This window comes from Oryza sativa, chromosome 12 (genome assembly GCF_034140825.1).
Source record: "Oryza sativa Japonica Group chromosome 12, ASM3414082v1".
NCBI lineage: Eukaryota > Viridiplantae > Streptophyta > Magnoliopsida > Poales > Poaceae > Oryza > Oryza sativa.
The window spans coordinates 22387510-22414295 of record NC_089046.1 but is presented as its reverse complement, the minus strand read 5'-3'; the positions used below and the strand labels follow the sequence as shown (position 1 = coordinate 22414295).

At 41.7% G+C, this 26786-nt stretch overlaps 1 protein-coding gene across 1 annotated transcript; it reads left to right on the top strand.

Moving 5' to 3' along the window:
• Nucleotides 1-13318: 13318 nt before the first annotated feature.
• Nucleotides 13319-16009, top strand: LOC4352446 (pollen-specific leucine-rich repeat extensin-like protein 3). The gene has a single exon (XM_015763795.3). It carries the CDS (start codon nt 13389-13391, stop codon nt 15750-15752), a length of 2364 nt encoding a protein of 787 aa, XP_015619281.2. The 5' UTR covers nt 13319-13388; the 3' UTR covers nt 15753-16009.
• The last annotated feature ends 10777 nt before the right edge of the window (nt 16010-26786 follow it).

The following is a 26786-nucleotide window of genomic DNA, read 5'->3' as shown; positions in this document are numbered from 1 at the left end:
CCTAAAAAAATTACAAAAAAATCTAATACATCACAGATTATACATCTCAGATCCATACAAATGTACAACGAATTACAAAATTATACATCACAGTGAATCACAAATTATTAAAAAAAAAGAAAAGAACGTGGGCCGCCGCCGCCGCCACCCGTCCGGCTCGCTCCGCCGCCGCCGCACGGCCGCCGCCACCCGTCCACCGCGCGGCCGGCTCGCTCCGCCGCCGCCGCCCAGAAGGGAAGGAGGAGGAGGAGGTGAGAACGGGAGAGGAAGGGGAGGGGAAGGGGGAAGGCCTCTTTGATCGATCGATCGATCTGTTTGGGCCAAGTCTTAATGAAGGAGAGAAGGAAGGGGGAGGGGATACCGAGGAGATAAGTTCAGTCGGCGTGCAGCTAGGCTGTTCATTTTGGTCCCGATTGGTATAAACAACCAGGACTAAAAATAGATCTTTAGTCCCGGTTGTTTATACCAACCGGGATTAAAGATAATTGGATGTCGAGCCGAGCCGAGCCAGCCTCCTAGCTCGTTAGTATAACGAGCCGAGCCAAACCAGCTCGGTATACTAATGAGCTGGAGCGAGCTGAGCCGAGCCGGCTCGATATCCACCCCTACACTGAACCGCCATGCATCCATGAAAAAAAAAACCACCTATTGAATACCATCATCTCTCCAAATTTTTCTTTTGTAGGGGTAGCATAAAATTTAATAAGTGTGCTCAAATTTAACATTCCACCGCAACTTAAAAATAAAATTTCAGGGGTATGAAAGGGATTGTACGAGTCTTGAGTATACAAGATTCAAAAGCCTCTCAGCCCTGGCTGACAGATGGTCCCATGCGACGGCCAGAGTGCCCCTTCCTCTTCAATTACCTCCAGAAACAGAGGTGAAAACAGAATACTTATTACATGCAAAGTCAGTTACAGACTGTAAAGTATTGTGGATTTGCACGGGAAGAAGCAAGTTTGACACCAAGAGACACCAACTCTGATGAACTTGATGATTTTGACAGGACTCTATAATTGAAGATGGGACTACCAGAAACTCAACTTAGCCCTGACGGCCTAATATTTTCCTGACATGTATACATTGGACATGTGATTTACATTGCAATTGTAGATCTCCTAAAAATTTTAGTCGTTCAGGCAAAACATTAGGAAACTACAAGGCATACTTGATCATTAGACCCAGGTTGATTATCAAACGGTTTTTATCAGCACATTAAGGTTACTTGTCTTAATTTGGGTTTTTTTATAGTACCTTAGAGTAAATATGGATCGTCCATTACTTTTGACCCGACTGATTATAGTATTCAACTATACTACACATGGTAGTATTGATAGTACAATTTGTTGGAAAGGTAAATTTGTCAAAAGATTGCATGAGAAAAATACATTTAGGTCTAACATTTACTTATTTTGCCTTATTGTATTTTACAGATCAAGGATACCTGAACACTCGCTTGTTCTATTCATCATGCTACCCGAAAAGTGAAGGCAGCTCTTTCGATTGAGGAGTAGCAACAATCCTATATAAATAAAGGTGAGCCCACAATGTGGACTTGTTTGGTGTTCCTGGTTCCTACCAAGCCTACATCATACTTCGTCGAAGGTGAAGAATTTAGGAATAGTTCGTTGTTTTCTGTTTAAGAGAACATGAGGAGACATCATCTTTATACACTCTAACCATTATGGTTTTCTTTTCTAGGATTGGACCCTGGTGTATAGGAAATCGTAATGCTATATATCTAGCTGTATGTACTATCCATCTACCTTTTTCTTAACTAGTCTATGGTGGTTTTCTTTAATGAAGCATTTGAATATAGATTAGATCCTGAGAAATTAATTAATCTAGCAAATGCAGCAGGCATCCATGCAAAAACAACACCAACTCACAACCTTGTTCGTCTCCAAAGATGAAAAACAAATCATCACACAGAGAAGTACTGAGCCCAAATTTATCATATTATGGTTCATTCATTCATGAGTTAATTAATGACACCTCAAGCCCTCAACAAAGGATAGGTAAACCAAGACAAGCTATGTCATTAATTAGTTCGCAGCCTGCATCTGCCTGCTGAAATTCAGACCGTGCAGGCAAAAACATACTCCCTCCATCACAAAAATAATCTATTCCTAACATCCCAAGATGGAAATGAAGATGAAGAATGACTAAAATATCCCTCGTAAACTGTGTGTCATATCATACGGTTGTTTACGAGGGACATGGTTTGATCCCAAGATCCGCTCAGTTATTTTAAAAAATGCCCAAATATATTATATCCATCTTAGGGATTTTTTTTAAAAAAAATAATAGTACTTGTAATTTTCTTAATTACGAGCTCGCAAATGAATTGGTTTGTGAAATTAACTAAGATCTTTATTACGAGTATTGTACGTTAGAACTTAATTAGTAATCAGTGTGCTTCAATGGTACTACCCTTTTGCTGTACAAAGGGAAGAGGCGCAGACATAAGATCCCATAAGATCCAAAATTTCAAAAGGAGACACTCCTACTACTTATCCTCAACATAGCCATCTTCTCAAAAGGCTTTTCACCTTAATATTGAACTCTATTTGACCATCAAGAGGTTTTGCGAACACCTTTGAAACTCTCTGTCCTAAATGTGCTTCAATATGGAAAAATAACTCAGCGGATCTTAGGATCAAACCATGTCCCTCGTAAACAACCGTATGATATGGCACACTCCTAATATTCCTATGTAAATAAAGGCACACTGAGAGAGTAGATGGAGCAGGATTTGGTATTCCTGCTGCCTACCAAGCCTACAACATGCATCGTCTATGGTGATGAATTTGAGAATATCAGTAGTGTTGTGTTTGACAGAAACATGAGGATGCACCATCTTTATACTGTACAAGTGTTTCAGCTTTTTTTTCTTTAGGACTTGAATCCAGTGGGGATGGGAAATCATAATTCGCTACCTAGCTCTATGTACTATCCATGCATCTATCTTGAGCCTCACTATGATGCTCTCTGCTAGTAGTAGAAAATAATCTGAACCATACTAGCGGTAATAGAAACGTGGAGAGGCATTATTGTTAAAAAAGACGTTGAGGGGGTATAATCGTCATTTATTAGGGATTAAACTTTTTCTCCTTTTTAGCTTTTTTGATAAAATATGAGCGATGTTAGCACAATAGATTATCATAGATGGATTTAGCCGAGAAAAAAACATAAATGACAAAGTATCTCCTAATCATCGTGTTAGCAAATTAGTAATTTACCCCTAATATACTGATAGTATAATATTACCAGTAGAGAGCACCGGAACATCGCTCATTAATCTTTTATTAATCTTTCACAGTTTTCTCAATGATCGATGCATATGTAAATGGATTAGATTGTGGGAAACTTGACTAATTGTACTTTACAAATACAGCATGCACCTATGCAAACATAACACCAATTCACAACCTTCTTCCTCTCTGAAAATTTTGTAAAAAAAAAAACTCACTCACGAAAATACTAAACCTAAATTCGGTGTATCATAATTCATTCATTCATGAGTTATTAACACGTCAACACAGGTAAACCTGACCAGATCAGCATTCCCTCCCTCTTCCATTTCCGCCGAAAATAGGGGTGAAAACAGCAATACAGAGGTGCCATGAACTGCTTCAATTTACCTCCAAAGCCACTTACAGACTCTGGAGTATTGTGGATTTGCACTAGAACAAAACAAGTTTGGTAAGAGACACCAATTCTGAAGTACATGTTGATTTTAGACATATTATTGTACAATGCAGAATCGGACTGCCATTATTTGGTGTCTTGGTTCAAACAACACTAAATGCATGTAACTGCACCTGTAAGTCCCGTAAAATTTTAGACCGTTTAGGTAAAATTTTAGGACATTTCGAGGTACATACATGGTAACTGTATTCTGGTTGATGTTGAAAATCTTTGAGCAGCACCACTGTAACTTTCACATCCTAGTTCACGTATCTCTGCCTATACGCTTCTGACATCGCACAGCTTCTGGATGAAAAAACACCACAGCAGCTAGCGATTGGGATCAAACCTGTGGTACCTTGTAAACATTATTATCCAAGTTAAGGCAGGGTCGTCTAGTAGGCTTGGCTTTTGTATTCCTGGTGCCTATCATTCCTACATCATGAATTGTCAAGGACGATAAATTTGAGAACATTTATTGTGTTGCGTTCGAGAGTACATGAGGAGGCATTATCTTTTCTTTTTTTTACCAGAGATGAGGAGGCATCATCTTTATATTGCACAATTGTTGTACATTTTTCTAGGCTTTTATAGCCCGGCAATGGAGTACGCGGAAGGCATCGGACCACGGGGTCTGCCGGCCTCCTCCGCCAGCCTTATCTGCTCAAGCCGCTCCTCCTCCGTCCATATCTTCATGTCCCCCCTTGCTCCTCCGGGAGATGGCCTCACCCGCTCTCGCCGCTCCTCCTCCTCCAGCGGCCGCCGCGCCTCTCCATGCCACCCGCTACGTGTCACCCTGAACAAGAAGAGGGGAAGATTGAGGAAGAGAGGTGTGGAGAGGAGGGAGAAGAGTTGGCCGTTGACATGTGGGGCCCACATAGATCCCACTCATCATATTGGCAAAAAAAAACGACCACTATACTGCCGAGGGATCAAAGTTGACACAGTATTATGAGTTGTGGGATGGGCTATACCTGATGTTTTCAGTTCAAGGATGAATTTCAAATGCAGCGACAAATTGAGAGACAACTTATACCATCTTTTTCTATGCTGGTCCGAATACATTCTTGTAAATGGGCTTCACGTGTTACTCCCTCCATTCCATAATATAACAACCTAGAACTTGATGGGACATTTCAGTTTTACTGTACTATAGAATGTCCTACCGATTCTGGATCGCTATATTATGGAATCTGACCAGCACATAGGAAGCACCGATCAGCAAATGGAATTAATTTGATTTGACTCAGACTCCGCGCGCTCACGGGCAGCTGCAACACATCGTGAGCCTAATACGCTCAAAGCTAGGCCACGCACGCGTGGGGTAAACATATACATACCATCTTTATACTATATACAAGTGTTGCAGCTTTTTTTTTCTTTAGGATTTGAATCCAGTGGGGATGGGAAATCATAATGCTCTACCTAGCTCTATGTACTATCAATTTATCTTTTGTTAATATTTCACAGTATTCTCAATGATCGATGCATTTGTAAATGGATTAGATTGTGGGGAACTTGACTAATACTTTACAAATACAGCATGCACCTATGCAAAAATAACATCAATTCACAACCTTCTTCCTCTCAAAAATTTTTGTAAAAAAATCACTCACAAAAATACTAAACCTAAATTTGGTGTATCATAATTCATTCATTCATGATCGTTATTAACACCTCAACACAGCTAAACCTGACGAGATCATCATTCCCTCCCTCCTCCATTTCCGCCGAAAATAGGGGTGAAAACAGCAATACAGAGGTGCCATGAACTGCTTCAATTTACCTCCAAAACCACTTACAGACCACTACTACGGAATCAGTTTTTACAAACGGACAAAAAGATTTTCGCATGCAGTTGGGCCAGCCGCATGCATGAAAAGGTATGTGAAAATCGCGATCTTTGCATGCGGCTAGGGTGACTGCATGCGAAAATCCAATTTTTACATGCGGTCCCTTATGTCGTCCGCTTGCAAAATGAAAAATCAAAATAAATAAATAAAAATCCTGAAAATCCCGAAACCCTAGCTGACCGCCGCCGACGCCGTCCTCGTTGTCGCCGTCAACATCGCACGAAGCCTCCACAGTCGTCCTCGTCCTCGTTGTCGCCGTCGCCAACGCTCGCAGCCGCCGCCACCAAAGCCGCCCCTCCCATCTTCGTTGTCGGAGCCGTAGCCGCCACCGGAGATCCCCGCTGCCGCGCCGTTCCCGCCCGCCACCGTTGCTGCTACCGGCCACGACCGGCTCCTCCTGAGCGCGACGGCGCTGGATCTAGGAGGGGAGGGTGCCGGCCGTCGAGCCCGCCGCCGTGGCCGCTCCCGGCCCCTCCCGAGCGCGCCGCCACTGGATCTAGGAGGGGGAGGGCGCCGGCCGTCGAGCCCGCTGCTGCCGCGCTGCTCACGCCCTTGCCGTTGTCAGTGAGAGAGAGAGAGAGGAGTGGAGAAGAGAAAGTGAGAGACTGAGAGGAGAGGAGGATAAGATAAGGTTGGTGAAAATTTTGAAGTGGGGAAGAGGGAGAGGAGGCAAATTAGACTTCTAAGCAAAACATAATTTCGAATCGAATTTTATAATACTAAATAAACTCATGTGAAAAGGTTGACAAAAACAAAGTTGTAAAACTCATTGAGATATACCAATTTTATTTTGGTTATTTCTCCATCCGAGTTTGATTGAACTATATAAAATTTGAATTTTAAAATATAAGAAATTCAAATATTTTTTTTGGGTAATAAATGATTTCAAATGGAAAAATTGTCAACAACAAAGTTGTATAATGCATAAAGATCTACAACTTTTATTTTGGTCATTTTTCTATATGAGTTTGTTTCAACAGTTTGAATTTGAATTTCAAAATATGACAACTTCAAACAATATTTTCAAATACTAAATGATTTCAACTGAAAAAGTCAACAACAACAAACTTGTATAACTCATCAAGATCTAGAACTTTTATTTTGATCATTTCTTCATTTGACAAAGTGATAGTAATATTGTTCATAAAATTTATATATGTCTCATATGGTTCTATAAAATATAATAGAGATAGGTAATAGATATGTAAATTTCGTAAACAATATTACTATCACTTTGTCGGATGAAGAAATTATAAAAATAAAAGTTGTATGTCTTGATGAGTTATACAACTTTTATGTTCATAACTTTTTCAGCTGAAATTAATTACTGCTTCAAAATATTGTTTGAAGTTTTGAAATTCAAATTTTTAATTGATAAAACAAAGTCACATGAAAAAATGGACAAAATAGTAGCAGTAAGAACATAATAACATGATAGAGCATGATTTTAGAAATATTTAGGAAAAGAATCATCTAAATTAGAGTTCATATGAGTGAGATAAACTAGTTTCAAATTGTCAATTTTTTTTTTTCATATGGCTCCTTAAGACGTCCGTATGGAAAAATCGATTAAGATGCCCATATGAGCTTATTTTTGCATGCGGACCTCTTAAGAGGCTCATATGGGAAAAAAATCAATTTTTCCACATGGCGTCTTAAGGAGCCGTATGTTAAAATGCACTCGATTTTCCAGATGCGGCTAATTATGGTCCGTTTATAAAAATCATGGGGTATTGTACACAAAAATTGTTTGTCTAGTCACTAGTACAGATCCTTCTATCTGTGACGGGCTCTAATATGCTTAGAAATAGCGGGCCGTCACAAGGAAGTCATCTAAATCGGGCCGAAAAGTGCCCGATTGAGATATGGTCGTACAGACGTGTTAGATGGGCATAAAACTTAAGCCCGTCACGGATGACACATATTAGTGACGGGCCGTAGTTTAGGCCCGATTGAGATAACACTCCATATCTCAAACGGGCCTAAAGTTGTGGCCCATCACAGATGACCATCATCTGTGACGGGCACCAACTTTAGGCCCGATTGAGATAACATTCCATATCTCAAACGGGCCTCAAGTTGTGGCCCGTCACAGATGACCATTATCCGTGACGTGCACCAACTTGAGACCCATTTGAGATAACAACTAGGCCCGTCACAGATGACTCATCAGTGACGGGCTATATACTTAATCTCTATCGGGCATTAACTAAAGCCCGTCACCGATGACTATTTTTTCATTTTTCATATGAAATGTTTATATTTGTGAGTTGACTATAGCAAAATAATTAAGTGCAGTATAATAATTTATTTTATGAGTCAAATTAATTTTACGGGTAGTAAATAATTTCAAATGGAAAAAATGTCAACAACAAAGTTGTATAACTTATCAAGATTTACAACTTTTAGTTTGGTCATTTTTCAATATAACATTTTATTGAACAACTTGAATTTGAATTTAAAAATATGACAACTTCAAACAACATTTTTAAATACTAAATGATTTCAATTGAAAAAGTCATCAACAACAAAGTTGAATAACTCATCAAGATCTAAAACTTTTATTTTTGTTATTTCTTCATCCGACGAAATGTTAGTAATATTATTCACAAAATTTACATATATGTGTTATAGTTTATAAAACCAGATAAGAGATATGTCAATTTTGTGAACAATGTTACTATCACTTTGTCGTATGAAGAAATGATTAAAATAAAAGTTTTAGATCTTGACGAGTTATCCAACTTTGTTGTTGATGACTTTTTCAGTTGATATCATTTAGTATCTGAAAATATTGTTTGAAGTTGTCATATTTTCAAATTCAAATTCAAACGGTTCAAAAAATGTTATATAGTAAAATGACAAAAAATAAAAGTTATAGATTTTGATGAGTTATACAACTTTGTTGTTGATAACTTTTTCAGTTGAAGTCGTTCACTGATCTAAAATTCTATTTGAACTTTCAAACTTTGAATTTCAAATTTCAAATTGTTTAAATAGAATCATATGGAGAAATGACCAAAATAAAAATTTTGCACCTCGATGAGTTCTACAACTTTGGTTTTGGTGACTTTTCCATTTGAAATCATTTAATAACCCCAATTTGACATCCTGGTTTAGGATTTAATAGGATTAATAGAATACTCATACCAACATGTTACAACTACTTTTCCGGAAGCCAATCTCGTTAAGCGTGCTTGGTTTGGAGCAATTTCGGGATGGGTGACTGACCGGGAAGTTTGAACTTCCCGCGTGGGTGTACATGCACCTATCCCGGGAAGTTTGAACTTCCCGCGTGGGTGTACATGAGTGACTTAGGCTATAGTTAATGCGTGGGTGCACATGAGTGAGGGCTAGCCAAAAAATAAAATTTATTTATTTTTGGATTATACTCATCTGTAACGGACATTAACTAGTGAGTATTGGACTCTGAAGATATTGTGGATTTGCACTAGAACAAACAAGTTTGGTAAGAGACCCCAATTCTGAAGTACACATGATGATTTAGACATAGTATTATTGTACAATCAAAATTGGGATGTTATCGTTTGGTGTCTTGGTTCAAACAACCAATATGCATGTAACTCACATTGCACCTGTAAGTCTCGTAAAATTTTAGGCCGTTTAGGTAAAATTCTAGGACATTTCGAGGTGCATACATGGTAACTGTATTCTGGTTGATGTTAAAAATATTTGAGCAGAACCACTTTAACTTCACATCCTAATTCACGGATCTCTGCCTATATGGTTCTGACATCGCACAGCTTCCGGATGGAAAAACAGCACAGCAGCCCTTGGGATCAAACCTGGTACCTTCTAAACATTATTATCCAAGTAAAAGCAGGGTGGTCGACTAGGCTTGGCTTATGTATTCCTGGTGCCTATCACTCCTACATCTTAAATTGTCAAGGATGATAAATTTGAGAATATTTGTTGTGTTGCCTTTGAGACAACAGACCATAAATTTGAGAACATTTGATGTGTTGCTTTTGAGAGAACATGAGGAGGCATCATCTTTATATTGCACAATTGTTGTACTTTTTTTTTCTAGGATTTGAACCCGGTAGATGGGAAATCATAATGCTTTACCTAGCTCTATGTAATATCCAATCTACCGTTTATTAATTAGTCTTTCATTGTTTTCTTAATGATGCATGCATTTTCAAAATGGATTACATCATGTGATTTAATACAGCATGGATCTTAATGGCAAGTACAGCATGCATTCAGCATCCATGCAAAACAACACCAATTCACAAACTTCCTCCTACTCTCCAGAATTGAAAAATAAAATCACTCAAACAACTACTTCCAGTCCTAGGAAGTATCACTTCCCTCCAAAATCCCTTATATTATGGGATGAAGGGAGTACTAGGAAGCCCAAAATTAACATCTCATGATTCATTCCTTCAATCATCACTAGTTAATGACACCTCCAAATGAAAAAACCTGAACAGAGAGCTGCATGCCTCTCGGCCATGAGCCATGGCCAAAACGTGGGGGACCCATGCAACGGCCAGAAAACGCAGTTCAGCCTTCACCTTTATAGTACTCTTGTATAACGTTATCATCCCGCTGATTTCCGTTGTTATATACTGGCCGTGAAGAGATATACTTTCTCCGTTTCACAATGTAAGACTTTCTAGCATTGCTCATATATATATGTAGATGTTAATAAATCTAAACACATACATATGTCTAGATTTATTAACATCTAGATGAATTTAGGTAATGTTAGAAAGTCTTACATTATGAAACGGAGGAAGTAGATTACAACTTATGCATATACTTTTGCACGTCATGGAATTTAATGCTAGTACCTAGTAATATATGTATTATACATCTTAGTTTTTTGAAGCTAGTATTTAATTTTCTCGATTATGAGCTTGCAAATGGTTTTGTTTGTGAAACTTAATTAGGATCTCAGTTACTAGTACTGTTAGCACTTAATTCATAATCAGTACGCTCCAGTGATTGCAATTTTGGTTCAAAATTTTGGACCCTTCTCCCGGCAAGTTATTAGCTCGACAGAATTTTTTGGATTTTCTTAAATTTTTATTGAATTTGGTCAAAATTTATAAAAATTCAGTCAAAATTTGTTAAAATTTTGAATAATTTTGGTTCAAAAAGTGCCAAAAATCACAAAAATTTGTAAATTTTGGACCTAGCAAAATTATCACCGAAATCGAAAGTGCAATCACTGTATACTCCAAAGGTACCTTTTTCTGTAAAGAAGGGAAGAGCCTGACATAACATCCACATTTTTCAAAAGGAGCTAAACTACTGCTACTTATCCTCAACATAGCCATCTTGTCAAGAGGCTTTTCACCTTAGTATTGAATCTAGTTAATCATCAGAAGGTTGTGCAAACATCTTTGAAACTTTCTGTCCTAAATGGCATATTCTTCCTGTAAGGGAGAAGGTTATGCGAACATATTTGAAACTTTCTGTCCTAAATGGCATATTCTTCCTGTAAGGGAGTGACCTACATGGCTTCAGGATAGAAAAATAACTCAGCGGCTTTTAGATTAAACCATGTCCCTTGTAAACAATCGCATGGTGAGACTAAGTTGTCATATTCCTATGAAAATAAAGGCACATTGGTAGAGTAGACTAAGCTTTGGTATTCTTGATGCCTACCAAGCCTATACCATGCATCATCGATGGTGATGAATTTGAGAATATCCATTGTGTTGAGTTTGACAGATCATGAGGATGCACCATCTTTATACTCCACAAGTGTTGCAACTTTTTTTTCTTTAGGATTTGAACCTGGTGGATGGGAAATCATAATGTTCTACCTAGCTCTATGTACTTCCCATAAGCCTATTATTGATTGTTCACAGTTTCCTCGGTGATGAATTTGCAAATGGATTAGATTGTGTGATACTTAACTAATAACCTGACAAATACAGCATGCACCTATGCAAAAATAACACCAATTCAAAACCTTCTTCCTCTCCAAAAAAAAATTGTAAAAAAAATCACTCATAAAAATATTAAGGCCAAATTTGGCATATCATAATTCATTCGATCATTCATGAGCTAATGACACCTCAATAAAGGTGAAAACAGCAATACGGAGGTGCCTTGAAAACTGCTTCGATTTACCTCCAAATTAAGCCAGTTACAGACTCTGAAGTGTTGTGGATTTGCACTAGAACAAGTTTGGCAATAAGAAACACCAATTCTGAAGAACATGGTGATTTAGACATGGTATTGTATAATCAAAATGGGACTTCCATTACTAATTGGTGTTTTGGCCCAAACCACCAACGAAATGTAACTTACACTGCAGCTGTATGCTCGAAAAATTTAGGCCATTCAGGTAAAATTTAGGAGATTTCAAGCCACATACATGGTAACTGGATTCTGATTGATGATGAACATGTTTGAGCAGCACCACTAAAACTTTCGGTTTAGGTCAAAATTTCGATGATTTTGGTGGTCACTGAAAATTCACAAATTTCAGTTTTTTTGAACCTTTTTGAACAAAATTATTTCAAATTTTGACTAAATTTGAATAAATTTGATCAAATTCACAAATAATACTTGGGAAAATCTGAAAAGTTTGGGCAAGGTAGTTATTACTAAAATTTCCGAAATTTTGGAAATTTCGAACTGAAATTTTAATCCCTACCTATAAGATTGTGACATCGCACAGATTCAGGATGGAAAAACATAACAACAACCCTTGAGATCAAACTTGGTATTTTCTTTGTTTCATATTATAAGACGTTTTGGATTTTGAATAGATTCATGCATGGATCTACGTATTATGATTCATATATGTGTCCAAATTGATATGGATATTAGTGAATCTAGGTACGGGATAAAGAGGCTAACTTCTTATAATATGGAACGGAGAGACTACCTTGTAAGCATTATTATCTTAATAAAGGCAGGGTGGTCGAGAAGGCTTGTTTTTCTATTCCTAGTTTCTATCACTCCTACATCGTAAGTTGTCAAAGACGATAGATTTGAGAACATGTGTTGTGTTGTGTTTGAGAGAGCACGAGGAGGCGTCATCTAAATTTATACAGTGTTAGTTGTACTGTTTTCTATAGGATTTGAAACCGGTGGATGGAAAATCATAATGCTCTACCTAGCTCTATGTGCTGTCCATCTGCCTTTTATTAATTAGCATTTCAAAGTTTTCTCAATGATGCATTTGCAAAATGGATTAGATTATGTGAAATTTAACTAACTTGGCAAATACAGCATTCATCCAAGCATTCATGCTTAAACAACAATACAATACCAATTCACAACCTTCTTCCTCCTCTCCAAAATTGGAAAATAAATTCACTAAAAAAAAACTACTAAGCCCAAAATTACCATCTCATGACTCATTCCTTCAATCATCATGAGTTAATGACACCTCAAACAAACAAAAAAAAATTCTAAAAAACTTCCTCAAGCTTTATGAGTGAAAAACTTTCTAATACAACTACAGTATAATTATGCCGTAGTTCCATTGCATGTAACTAAACAAAAAGCGCATCTTGACGGCCAGAAAATCGAAAGTTTCTCCAACAAAAATCCATCGCCAGTTTTTTTTTAGCAAAAACCGAAATATCAATAAACCTAAACAGAAAACTGCATTTCTCTCAACCATGTCCAAAACGTGGGTCCCATGCATCTTCTCCAACTCGATTCCCGCCAAAAATAGCGCGCCAAACCACCGGAACACGCGCGCCGCCGCACGGCCATGGCCACCGCCGCTGCCCTATATCTCCCCTCTCTCACCACCCTCCATATAGGCAGGCAGGCACCGTCGCCGGTGGTGGCCCACCTCGTGCCTCCTCCCCCACCCCCCGGCCCTCTCCTCCCCCACCTCCAGCCATGGAGGCCGCCGCCGCCGCCGCGCGCCGCCTCGCCGTGGCCGCCGCCGCCGTCGCCCTGCTCGCGGTGACCGTGGTCACCGCCGCGGCGCTCTCCGACGCCGAGGCGTCGTACATCGCGGGGCGGCAGCTGCTGTCCCTCAAGGAGGGCGGCGGCAACGGCGAGCTCCCCGACGACTTCGAGTTCGACATCCACGTCGACGTCACCTTCGCCAACGACCGCCTCCGCCGCGCCTACGTCGGCCTGCAGGCGCTCCGGCAGGCGATCTACTCCGACCCCAAGAACTTCACCGGCGGCTGGGTCGGCGCCGATGTCTGCTCCTACTTCGGCATCACGTGCGCGGCGGCGCTCGACGACCCGGCCGTCACCGTCGTCGCCGGCGTCGACCTCAACGGCGGCGACATCGCCGGGTACCTCCCCGCCGAGCTCGGCCTCATGACCGACCTCGCGCTGTTCCACGTCAACTCCAACCGCTTCTGCGGCGTCATCCCCAAGAGCTTCTCGCGGCTGGCGCTGCTGCACGAGCTCGACGTCAGCAACAACCGCCTCGTCGGCGGGTTCCCGGAGGTGGTGCTCGACATGGCCGTGCTCAAGTACCTCGACATCAGGTTCAACGACTTCGAGGGCGAGCTGCCGCCGCAGCTGTTCGACAAGGGCCTCGACGCCATCTTCCTCAACAGCAACCGCTTCGTCGGACGCATCCCGGACAGCATCGGCGGCTCGACGGCGACGGTGGTGGTGCTCGCCAACAACCACTTCGTCGGCTGCATCCCGCGCAGCGTCGGGCGGATGAAGGGGACGCTCAACGAGCTCCTGCTCCTCAACAACCGCCTTGACGGGTGCATCCCGCCGGAGATCGGCGAGCTCGCCGACGCCGAGGTGGTGGACGTCGGCGGGAACATGCTCGTCGGCTTGCTGCCGGAGGAGCTCGCCAAGATGGGCAAGCTCGAGCAGCTCGACGTGTCGAGGAACCTGCTCGCCGGCGCCGTGCCGGAGCCCGTCTGCAAGCTCCCGTCGCTCGCCAACTTCAGCTTCGCGTACAACTACTTCAGCGTGGAGCCGCCAGCGTGCGTCCCGGCGGAGACCGCCATGGTCGAGCTCGACGACAAGGGCAACTGCCTCGGCGGCGGGCGACCGGAGCAGAAGACGTCGCTCGAGTGCGCGCCCCTGCTCAAGCGCCCCATCGACTGCCGGACGAACACCTGCTCGGCGCTGCCGTCGTCGTCGAAGCCGGCTCCGAAGAAGATTACACCCACGCCGCCCACTCTGGCGCCTCCGCCGTTGATCAGCCCAAAGGAGGAGACACCGTCACCATCACCATACATAGAGCCTCCTAAGAGCTCACCTCCACCGGTCAAATTCCCGCTGCCACCGGTACCAGTGAGCTATCCTCCTCCACCAGTGAAATCCCCACCACCACCGGCACCAGTGAGCTCTCCACCGCCAGCACCGGTGAGCTCCCCTCCCCCACCGTTAAAATCCCCACCACCGCCTGCACCGGTGAGCTCTCCACCCCCACCAGTCAAATCCCCTCCACCGCCAGCACCCGTGAGCTCTCCACCGCCACCGGTAAAATCCCCTCCACCCCCCGCACCAATCCACTCTCCACCGCCACCAGTAAAATCCCCTCCACCCCCCGCACCAGTCTACTCTCCTCCTCCACTAGTAAGATCCCCTCCACCCCCAGCACCTGTGAGCTCTCCACCGCCACCGGTAAAATCCCCTCCACCACCTGCACCAGTCCACTCTCCACCGCCACCGGTAAAACCTCCTCCACCCCCAGCACCAGTCCACTCTCCACCTCCACCAGTAAAACCTCCTCCACCCCCAGCACCAGTCCACTCTCCTCCTCCACCATTAAAATCCCCACCACCGCCCGCACCGGTGAGCTCTCCACCCCCACTGATAAAATCCCCACCACCACCCGCGCCGGTGATCTCTCCACCGCCACCAGTAAAATTCCCACCGCCCCCGGCACCAGTGAGCTCTCCACCACCACCAGTAAAATCTCCTCCACCTCCTGCGCCGGTCAGTTCTCCACCTCCACCTATGGAATCCCCACCACCACCTGCACCAGTAAGCTCACCGCCTCCTCCTGTAAAGTCTCCTCCCCCACCGGCGCCTGTAAGTTCTCCACCTCCACCAGTACATTCACCCCCACCTCCTTCTCCAATGATCTCACCGCCTCCACCAGTACATTCCCCACCACCACCCGTCTTATCCCCACCGCCACCAGTCGTCCCATCGCCTCCGCCACCGGCACCATCGTTGCCTCCTCCAGCCCCTGAGGAGCTAATCATTCTACCGCCGATCTTAAGTCACTCCTATGCATCACCGCCGCCGCCCCAATTTGAAGGATATTAAGTTATCGTGACAACACCGGCGGCACATCCATGACAACGACAAGGTGCAGCAGCAGTGATCATTAGCAATGCCTTCCTCTTTTTTCTCACAATCTCACGTACTCCCATGAAAGAAAGAGTACAAAATGCATTTACAAGTATAAATGCATGTATATATGTGTACCCTGGAGAAGAGGAGTGTGTGCAATGTGTACAAAGAGGAAATGTGGTTAACACGATGTAATTGTAAGAAGACATGAAAGCGGCATTTTTGGGTCATTTTTACCGATCGATAGAATTCGGACCATTTTTTATTCCCTGATAAACCAATTAGTTTGGGCCCAAAAGGCCCATAAGAGAGGGAAGCACTATTGTAGCGGGTAGCTACATGTGGAAGGCAAGGTCCGCACACCTCCTCATCTCCCCGCGCAAGCGTGCCTCCCTGCCGCTAAGACTTATATTTAATTAGCTCCATAATTTTTTAGTTGAAAGTTTTAAATTAGGAGTTGAAAGTTATAATAGTTAAATTGAAGGTTTCAAACCTGAGTTCAAAGTTTCAAAAAAAATGCTAGAATCTTTTGAAATTTTGAGTTTAAACTTTTCAATTTTGATATAAGAGTTTGAAAATTTAAGTTGAAAGTTTTAAATTTTTAGTTTAAAGTTTCAAACTTTCAGTTGAAAGTTTTAAAATTGAAGTTAAAAGTTTTGAAAGTTGATTTGAATGTTTCAAATATTTAGGGGAGTTTTAGTTATGACTAAGTTCAAAGTTTTAAATTTTGAGTTGAATGTTTCAAACTATAAGTTGAACTTATAAAATTTGGAGTTGAAAGTTTACACAAATTTTGGGCCTATAAGTTTGCACAAATTTTTAGAACAATAAATTGATAAAAAAAAAACTCTATCAGTTTGGGCTTATAAGACCCATACAGACCATAGATCTTCGCCAAATAGCTTTTCCATAAGAAGATGAAAAATTAATTCATTATTTTACAAGACAAAAGAGTTGCTGCCACAAGTTTAAGTCTAAACGGGCTATCCAAATGAACTGGAACAAAATACAAAATTGTTTCCATATGTTAGAATCACAATCGTGGCAAAATTTGGTGAGGGATGCAAAATCGGTCACAAACGAATGACACATCGTTCGCTTTCAGATCGGTGAGGATGCGAGCTTGGAGACAAGCTTAACGAAACATGAACGCGTGAGAATGCTGCTTGGCAGCACTCCGGGTCGGCTAGCAAGTGCAAAACCAACCGAGAATATTGTCGGTGCCAGCTCCATATCATCACACAGTAGAGCCCCTTTTATTTGAAGGAAAAAAGTAGAAATTTTAGAGGATATTGTCCATAAAGGATTTTTTTTTCTAATGAATCGAAGAAATTGACACTATTGAATCCTATAAAATTCCTTACCTTACTCTATGTAAGTTCTGAAAGAAATTGTTAACACTAAAATTTGGTACCTGTTTTTATTCGGTTAAGTAAAAAAATCAATCGGTAGATGAAAATTTGTACAGATAAGGTCAAATTCAAGGAGTGATCATGAAGACTACAGTAAGACAGTTTCATATTTTCCTAATATATATCTGAAATATGTAGGATTAGCTGTATTCTATTTGTTGTTATGAAATTGTATCTCATGTACAAACCCGAGCGTATAGATATGTACACGTTGGGTCTTTATAATGAATCTTGATAGATCAAAACGATCATATTTCAGCACATTGCGACCCTAGTCGTAGTTTCGACTGGTTCTTGCCCTTGAGCAGGGTTGCGTCGATTAAGTTCGATCTCTGACAAAGGGGTAAGTCCTATCACCCGGCAATTGTATTGTCTTAGTTAGAACTTTGTCGATTTTCGCTCGATATTCTAACTAGTCTTTATGGTCATCGGTTTACCTTGATATATCGGCTTTGGCTAAGGCTACATCACTTCGATCTCTTGGTCTGATCTCGTATATCCATCAATCTTATACTGCCTCGTTTATGTCTGATCTATTAGATTGATTCTAATAAGTTTAATTCTACTAAGCCGATAGGTTTTACGCAACGTTCATCGGAGTTCTAACCAATGAGTTATCATTATTCTAAGCTTCAGTTATCAGATGTATCGGTCGGTTAGTCGATATATACTTTAATCTACCTATGTCGGGCCTCCAGCTGATGTGTGGACCCCCGATTTTGGAAATCGGAAATCATCTGTGTTTATCCGTACCAATCCCTAGATCAGTAGTTGGTACACACATACATAGTTGAATCACAACATATCACGAATGAATTCAGGCTAAAAGAGTTAAATACTTACATTAGGGCCAGGTGGGCCAACAACTATCAGAGAACAACTGCGGAAGACAAAATAATATAAGGGCCCGGTTAACATGCCACAGGCAGTCCACTGGGGAACGAGACCTAGAACAAGACCGCACTCCGATCATCTTGTTGGATACGCAAGCGTACCGACAAGGGCTTCTCTTCAACACTCTCCTAAAAGATATATAAATAGCAAGGGTGAGTACCAACCGTACTCAGCAAGCCACCACAGCAACAATGCATATGATAGGGGTATTCAAAGGATGGCTATGGTTCTTTTGCACAAAGCAAGTTTTGTAATTCTTTTCACAAGCCTAAGACCTAGCATAGAATGATCAAATTTTAGTACCAGTATTCACATTAAACAACGACGGTTCTGTCCACCATCCATTGTGATCCCAAGGATAGCTTCCCGCCATTGAGTCGTCATGGTTTTCTGAGGACGTCCACCTTCCCTCCTCTCAGGAAGTGGCTCCATCAGCATAAAAATCATCATGCAATAACCCATCCCACACAAGTTAAGAATTTAGAGTCTAGCCAAGTGTAATACACGTCCCGGTGCTCAATAACCGCGAGCACGGCTATTCGAATAGATTTGGTTTACTCACACTGCAGTGGATGTACACTTTACCCGCACTCCGTGACTGCCCAACAGATGAGCCTCGTCTCAACACATGAGACGTGTCACGGCAAAGCTTTTCGATAACCTCGCATTGGCAGTACCCGCTCCATGAACTTTACATCCTCATGCACTCTAGGCGTACATGGTTTCTAGCAGTGAGAGGAGTTCTGGCGCACCCGGGAAGGAAAGACTCACACATGCATTAAGTTATAATTATGTTTAAATTCTCTCATGGCAGTCCTACCGATGGCGACACCACTGTAGACACCCGCCTCGCGGTTCTACCAATGGCTGCCCCACCGTAGAGCCCCTGCCTCACACATCAAGAAACCACTATGCATGGATACTGCCTCCGCTCAGCTATCTACTCCGCTAGGTCTATACCCATACGAGAAGTGCGGTTGTACGGGGGTCGTTTCATGCTTAACTTCATGGCTCGGTCCTTAATTGACCGGGGACGGCACTAGCATTTTCCAGACACCACCCAAATCCTCCGTCCGCCCCAGTCGAAAATAGTTGTTTAATTTTATTTCTCCTTTCACAAATCATGTCATCAACATCATGGCAATGTGGCGCTCATGTCTCCACATGCCGCATCTCAATTACCTTCCCAAAGGTAATTGCCCAAGCATATAGCATTTGATAAATATGAGTATGTATGATTCTAGAATAACATTTCTAAGCATTTGTCATAGTTGACTAGGAACTCATACGTAATCATGGTTACAAGGGAATAAGGGTAAACAATAATCAAGGTATGGCATACTCACAAATAGGATGTTCATCATTGCATGCAATTTTATTTATAAACAAAATAATTTTGCAATTGGGATCAATATGTTCAAGAAATAGTGATGACTTGTCTGCTTAGGATAGTCCTTATTCTCGATATAATCTTGATCAACCTTCACCTCCTGGAAGTTGCAGACGTTGCCTCATGACTAACCGATACACAAAGTCTATAATACGCAAGAAAAACCAATATTCAAACAACAATCAAATATGCACAACAAAATGTACTTGTTAGGGTCGTACCTAGGGTTGCTCATGCTATTATTGCTTGCTAGGGGATTCCAATCATGCTAAGGGATAAAGTTTCTTAATCTTTCTGTTGTCATGGTGGTTTATTGGGAGCTAGCCATCGTAGTATAAATGAGATACACATCTGGCTAATATGGGGTTTAGTCTAGCTAATGGCTATGGAAGGATTATGGCTATGTATGCATCTATCTAATTAGGACGGTTATATACTAGAGGTTCTGTTGTCGGATGGATTTAGGATCAATCAAATAATTATAGTGAATCATTTGTAGTATTATTTTATTGATGAAGGCTTTACTTTAATTATGAAGATATTTTACTTGTCATAATAAATTATGAAAGGTTAGTAATTATCCATGCTCTATATGTCACACTTGTGAGGCTAATAATATTTAGTTACAAATTATCCCATCACTTAATTTTACAATGAATAATCCTAATTTACAATTGAACTTAGATTATATTAGGTCAAGGTCTATAATTAGTATTTATCCACCATACATGTTCATCATATATTCTCTTAAATTTTAATACATGCAATCTAGCAATTTAATACTACACCGTATAGCTATAATGGGTTGTACAGTATATGCACAATATCTTAATATTGAATTATTTACTGAATAGTTGCTATTTACTATAGGCTATATAGTACATGTGATTTTAAGTGGATTTATGAGTGAATTACCGTCTATACAACTTAAGGGTCGATTTGCAACCTAAACATATACTACTGTATAGGGAATACTGTTAATTAATTTCATGCAGGTGATTTTAGTCACACTAGCTCTGTTATTATCTCTCATAAACAAGTTAAAGACTCATCTACGTGTGTTCAACTTTTAGTCACAAAGTACAAGGCTAAATATTATTTATACAATTTGGACGTCAGGAGTATAATTATATATCGACATATATTAATAAATGGCACTAGTATTTCCTATGCTTTAATTAATTTGAAACAATGCTCCTAATTAGTTTACATAGGTTTTACAGTGAAAAAGCGTGTTAAAGACAATTATTTGACATCTACTTTATAGTACCATATCAATTTTATCTATTAGCACATTTTTAACTATTATGCATTATCTTAGTATTAATTATTTAATAAATGTATTTTATCAAATAGTGAATTATATACCATTGGAAAGCTTATGAATTTAGATAAATTTAGGTTCAAGTTTCACTCAAATCCGAGTTAAAATGAGAGAGTTATGCTAGTTTAAAGATTCAAATTTGAATTAATCCGAGAAATTGCAAAAAGGTACTGTTCATAAATGATTTATTTTTAATCCGAAATCTATTCTTAACACTAACAGCTGCTGACACGTGGGGTCAAACCTTTACTTTATTTTCCACCGAATTAATTTTCTAAAGGGAAATAGGATGAGCTAATGACAAGTGGGGCCCACATGTCATATCCTCCCTTCTCTATTCCTCTTTCTCTCTCTCCTCTGTTTCCTCTCTTCTCTCCCTCCCGGCTTCTTCTCCCTCCTCTCTCTCTCTCGGCTCTCTGGCGACGGCGACCGAGCAAGGGGAGGAGGCGGCGGCTTACCGATGACGGCGGCGGCAACGGCGGCACGACGACAGCACACGGCGCGGCGGCACGATGGCGGCGGTGCGGCGGTGTCACGCCCAGAAATTCACGAACCAGAATTTCTAAGCTGAATGTGTATTAAACCCCTGTCCAGGACCAGCCAGGGTACACAAACGACAATTGTTGACATACAGATCCACGTCTTACAAAAATATAAAAGATTACAAATGCAACGGAAAAAGAGAAAAGCGAGCTAAGCCTGAAGACTTGACTCCTGCAGCGGGCGACTCCATTCCACAGGCATCCTTGACGGCAGCGACGAAACCAACCTCTTCGAGACATCTTCAACTGAGAAGGACTTCAACTCTGGTGTGGGGGAAAAGAGAGCAAGACTGAGTACTACCCACTGTACTCAGCAAGTCATACCGGAAGAGGAGGTATGATGCAAGATATATCCAAGGGAGGCTAAAGGTTCTTTTGCATAAAGCCGGCATTTCAAAGCAGTAGTTGAAAGCAGTAAAACAGTTGTAGTAATTAATCCATATTAACCAATCACTGTCCAACGTTACACCCCGTTGCAACAGGCCCAAACCACCACCTGAACTAATCAGTTCATTAAGCTAAACTAGGGGTGAGACTAATCACGGTGAATCTGGTCGACCGCCCATAACCGTGGGCACGGCTATTCGAATAGTTTTACTCTGATCAGAGGTGTACAACTGTACCCACAAGACACAGCCCCACGACACGTTCCCGTGCGCCGACATGCCACCACGACATACCGGAAAGAGGCCGTGACAGGACCCTTCGCATAACCCCCTCTAACCGATCGCACCACACCTTAGGGTTCGCCCCCGTCCCCAGCAGGCAACGGGCAGCCCCCCTTTCGTGCCGCGGTGAATCCGGAAGCCGATCAACCGGACACCCCGGCCGACCCAACTCCATCACGCCCACCCTCGCCTGGGTACGTCGGCTAGAGAAAAGCTACACTACAAGCCCAGCCGTTGCCCACGCTGGCTTGTGGTAAGTACGATAAATTCTTCCAGGGCATCCCGCGAACCGGTCCTTAATCGCCATGGGCACGTCTAGCAAAACCATGCACCCACAGCCCACCATGTAGTGTATTTTAATTAGCCAACACCATTGCGGTGGCACTAATCCAAAGCTATTGCCAATAATCAAGTCTATGCTTTAATGTGGTCCCCTTTTGTGCACTAGTTGAACTAAGCATGGCTAAGCATCTCCTAAACCAACATCTAGTCATTTTAATACCCAAGTTATCAATGGCATAAGGGAAACAACATATAGCTGAGTAATAGGACCCATCCCACATGATATTGTAAAACAATGCAATATTTAATAGAAATGCGGGACATTTGTAAATTAGGTACAATATGATCAATTGCAATGTATGACTTGCCTTGCTCTCGCACTGATGAGACCACAGCAACGTCTTCGAGCAACCACGAATCGACGAAACGGCCGAAATCTACGCGACAAACAAAGCACACAAGCAAAACATGCTATAAGACTACTGAAACAGGAAACAAAACCATTTTTAATGGATTCTACACATTTTTCTTGATTTACTGAGACTTGAATGGACTTAAACGGAGCTCGGATGAATTAGTTATGATTTTTAGAAGATTATCTATGTTTTTACTAATAAAGAAAAACCCTTAATCAATTTATTGCGCAATAATTCATCAACAGGGCTGACGTCAGCAAGGGGTGGGGCGGCGCCGACATGCGGGCCCCACTGGTCAGCGGCACAAGGGGAGAGGGAGGGGTACTGGCAGGCGGGGCCCACCGGGCAGTGGCACAAGGCGGGAGGGGCGCGGCTGGTGGCTCGGCTCGGCTTCAAGCCGGCCGGCCGGTTATGGCGCGAGGGCGGCGCGACTACGGCGCACGGCGCACGGCGCGGCGGCACGAAGGCGGCGGCGCGGCGCGGTGGAGGGGAAGGGGGAAAAAGGAGGGGAAGGAGAGGGGGTGGTGTGGGATGGAAGGGCGACCGGGGAGGGGGTTTATAGGGCGCGGGGGAGGGGCGGCCGGCTCCATGGCGATGCGACGGCGCGCGGCGCGTGGGGCGCGAGGCGGCGGGCGCGCGGCGCGAGGCGTGACGGCGACGGGCGCGCGGTGATGGGACGTCGACGGCGATGGATAGCGACAGCGGTGGCGCGCGGCTCGGGGCTGGACGCGACGGGCGGCGCGGCGGCACGGGATGGGCGCGCGGCGCGGGGAGGGGCTCGAGGCGTCGGCGGCACGCGCGGCGCGGCAGTGGGATGGCGACGGCGACGGCGCAGCAGCGGCGATGGGACGGCGCGCGGCGACGGGACGGCGCGGCGCGGCACGGGGCTCGGCGTTCAGCGGGGCAGGGGCGCGGGGCGCGAGGCGACGAGACGGCGCGCGGCGCGGCAGCGGCGATGGCGACGGCGCGCAGCGGCAGGCGGCGATGGCGACAGGCGGCGGCAGCGCGGGGCGCACGGCCGGCTAGGGCGCCGTGGTGGGAGAGGAGGGGGGGAGGGCTAGGGGACCACATCGAACACCTATGCCGTAATAAACAGTGACTTTTCCTATTTATCCCGATTTTAGCCTATTTTCTATACTATTTTAATCCTATAAACTCTAATTTTATTTAGTTAAATGTTAACTAAATTTAGGCACTAAATCCTCATGAAAATTTATCCAAAATTATTACCACCCATATTTATTTATTTATCACACAAACGAGTTCTTTTTAGATTAATTTAGATTATTGGCCCTAAAGTGAACTTATATATTTTTGAAGACTTTGGGGTAATATTGAATTTAATATAACGACTTGTCATGATTAATATATTAGCATATTGGTCGAGTTTAGTTGTATAGCAATATATTTTATACGGATAGGTTCAATCTATTTATTCTATAAATAGTAAATTGAGACTCGGCACAATATTAATCTAATTGTTTAATTCAAACCTCACATAATTTTATAAAGCTTAATTTAATTATATGACCATTATTTCATGTGAATTGGTTTACCTTTATATAGACCATTATAGTTTAGTAATATCCCATTAATTACTCCTAGTGAAACTATGTTATAGATAGAGTTCCATTATAAATGGTCATCATTTCATGTGTATTTAGATTTCATGGCACGCAACACATGGTTCATGTATTTAGTATTTAATCCATAATTTAAATTAGTAATTAATCTTCCGTTTGTCTGGCTTTGTTTTCTTGTGCGTAATTATTTGTAGGGTTAACAATATTATATTCTCGTAAATTTATCTATTACTTAAATTTTAGATTCTTACTTTACTTTCTTTGTGATCATTTACGGTTTGGCAAGCAATAGCAATCATAACAACCAGCATGATGCAAAAGTTTTAAAAAGTTTGAAATTTTAGTGATTTTTATTTTCTTGAATTTTTAGGATGTTACATGATGTATGCTTTAACCATCGGATCTGTATCTATCACATTATATCAGTATTAGCCGATCAGTTCATTGGTTCAATTTTTCCTATCATCCTTGTTAATTGCAGGATCAAACTAGCTGACACGTCTAAACCTTATCGAAATTTAGGACTGATTTAAGCAAACCTATAAGGCATTTATGTGTATTGATTTAGATTTTGCGTCAACGGAAATTTAACATGAGTTCGAGTCTTACGGAAAGTTTCTTTTGAGTCTTATCTCTCTTTAAATCCTTATGTTTTTCCTCCTGTTCGATTAAAAGGTTGTTCTTTAAATTTTTTTTTCTTATATTTTATAATTCTCTATTTTATACTTATATTTCTATCAATATCCTAGATTTTCTATATTCCTCTATTTTCTTAATTCTGCATTTTTAATGGAGCCATAAACCTTGAATCGAAAATTTGATTCGTATTGAGGATTTAGCAATTTCATCGAGATCGGCTGACCCAATGAACACGGCTAGCTCCGTACGTCCATGCAGCAAATTAAAGTCTGGAGCCACTAACATCGTCTGATGGTTTAACACTAATTTTAGTGTAAAAAATATCATATATTAATGATCGGAGGGAGCATTAGTCGGTGTAGCCATGGATGAATACAACATGTAGTTGTCCCCTCCTAATCTCCTATGCTTACATGTATATGAGAACCGCTTGCTCTACAGCATGGCTGCACGCATGAAATGAACTAATAAATGTAACTGCATAATTTGCACATATGTGGTGTCTTAGCTATAAATGAGCTAATTAATTACTCCCTTCGTTTGTAACTATTTATCGTTTTAGGTTGGTACTAAATTAAACAAGTCTATTTTTTACCATTGATTTTTAGAAACCTGTTTACCCATGTAGTTCAACAACTTGTGTATTATATAGGAAGAGGATTTTGATCCCTCGAGGGGATATCCCCTCGTTGTTTGCATATCACTCAAATGGTTATAAAAAAATTTGAAAAAATTTAAGAATATGTATTAATATGTGATATATCACTCCACAAACATGCAAGTAAAAATTCAACTTCTACATCTCGCAACGAAAAAAACAAATTTGACTCTGAATATACGTTAACTAGCTGCGGTTCAATCTGTTTTTTTCGTTACGAGATGTAGAAGTTGAATTTGAACTTGTATTTTTGTGGAGTGTTATATTACATGTTAATACACCTTCCCAATTTTTTTCAAATTTTTTTATTACCATTTAAGGGACATACAAAGAACGATGGGATATCCCCTCGAGGGATTAAAACAGTTTCCCTATTATATATTATGAAAGTATTTCTCGCAGTGAATCTCAAATATAAATATATATATCTTACGGTGCTAAACTATATATTGTGTGAGTTTATAGAAAATTTTTTATCAGACAAACAGAGTGGCTAATTGATTTATATATGTGTAATTCATGCATCTGCTGGCATTATATTGCCCTTTACTTTTAATTATCTACTGTCCAAAGCCAGATGCATGTATAATTACCCCCATATAATAGATTAACCTCTGGTACAAAACACGGTCAAACAAATAGGGTAGAATTCGATCGCAAATTAAGCAACAAGATGAAATCGGCTTAATTTAGACCTTGTTCATTTAATCCTCAAGAAAAGGAGAATGGAGGGGATTGAAGGAGAATAATTCCACACCATACAATAGTTGTGAAATAAGTCCTGTCCAAATCCCCCTCGATCCTCTTGTAGAAGGGATTAAACAAACAAAACCTTACAGGGACAAAAATCCCAAATACAATAGCTGCATCATTAGCAGCAAATTAATTAATCAAAAGAAACAAATGGACAACAGTAGTAGCTAATACAATGAGACAGTAGACATGGATAATAATAAGAGAACGCAGTGGCACGGCAACAACACGAGAACAAACACACACACACCTTATTTCATGTCATTTTTATTTAATTAACCTGGTGATCGATCGATCCATCGACAAAACGCTAGCACGCATATGCATATGCGTGCACATCGTCGTCGTCGTCAAAGAAACAAAGCGAATCATCATCGCCGGCGCCGGCACCGGCAGCGGCGGCGGCGGCGGCGGCGGAGGAGGAGGAGGGGCGATGGTGTGATCGA

Excerpts from the sequence above, each read along its gene's own strand:
- LOC4352446 (XM_015763795.3), top strand. The coding sequence starts at position 13,389 with ATGGAGGCCGCCGCCGCCGCCGCGCGCCGCCTCGCCGTGGCCGCCGCC.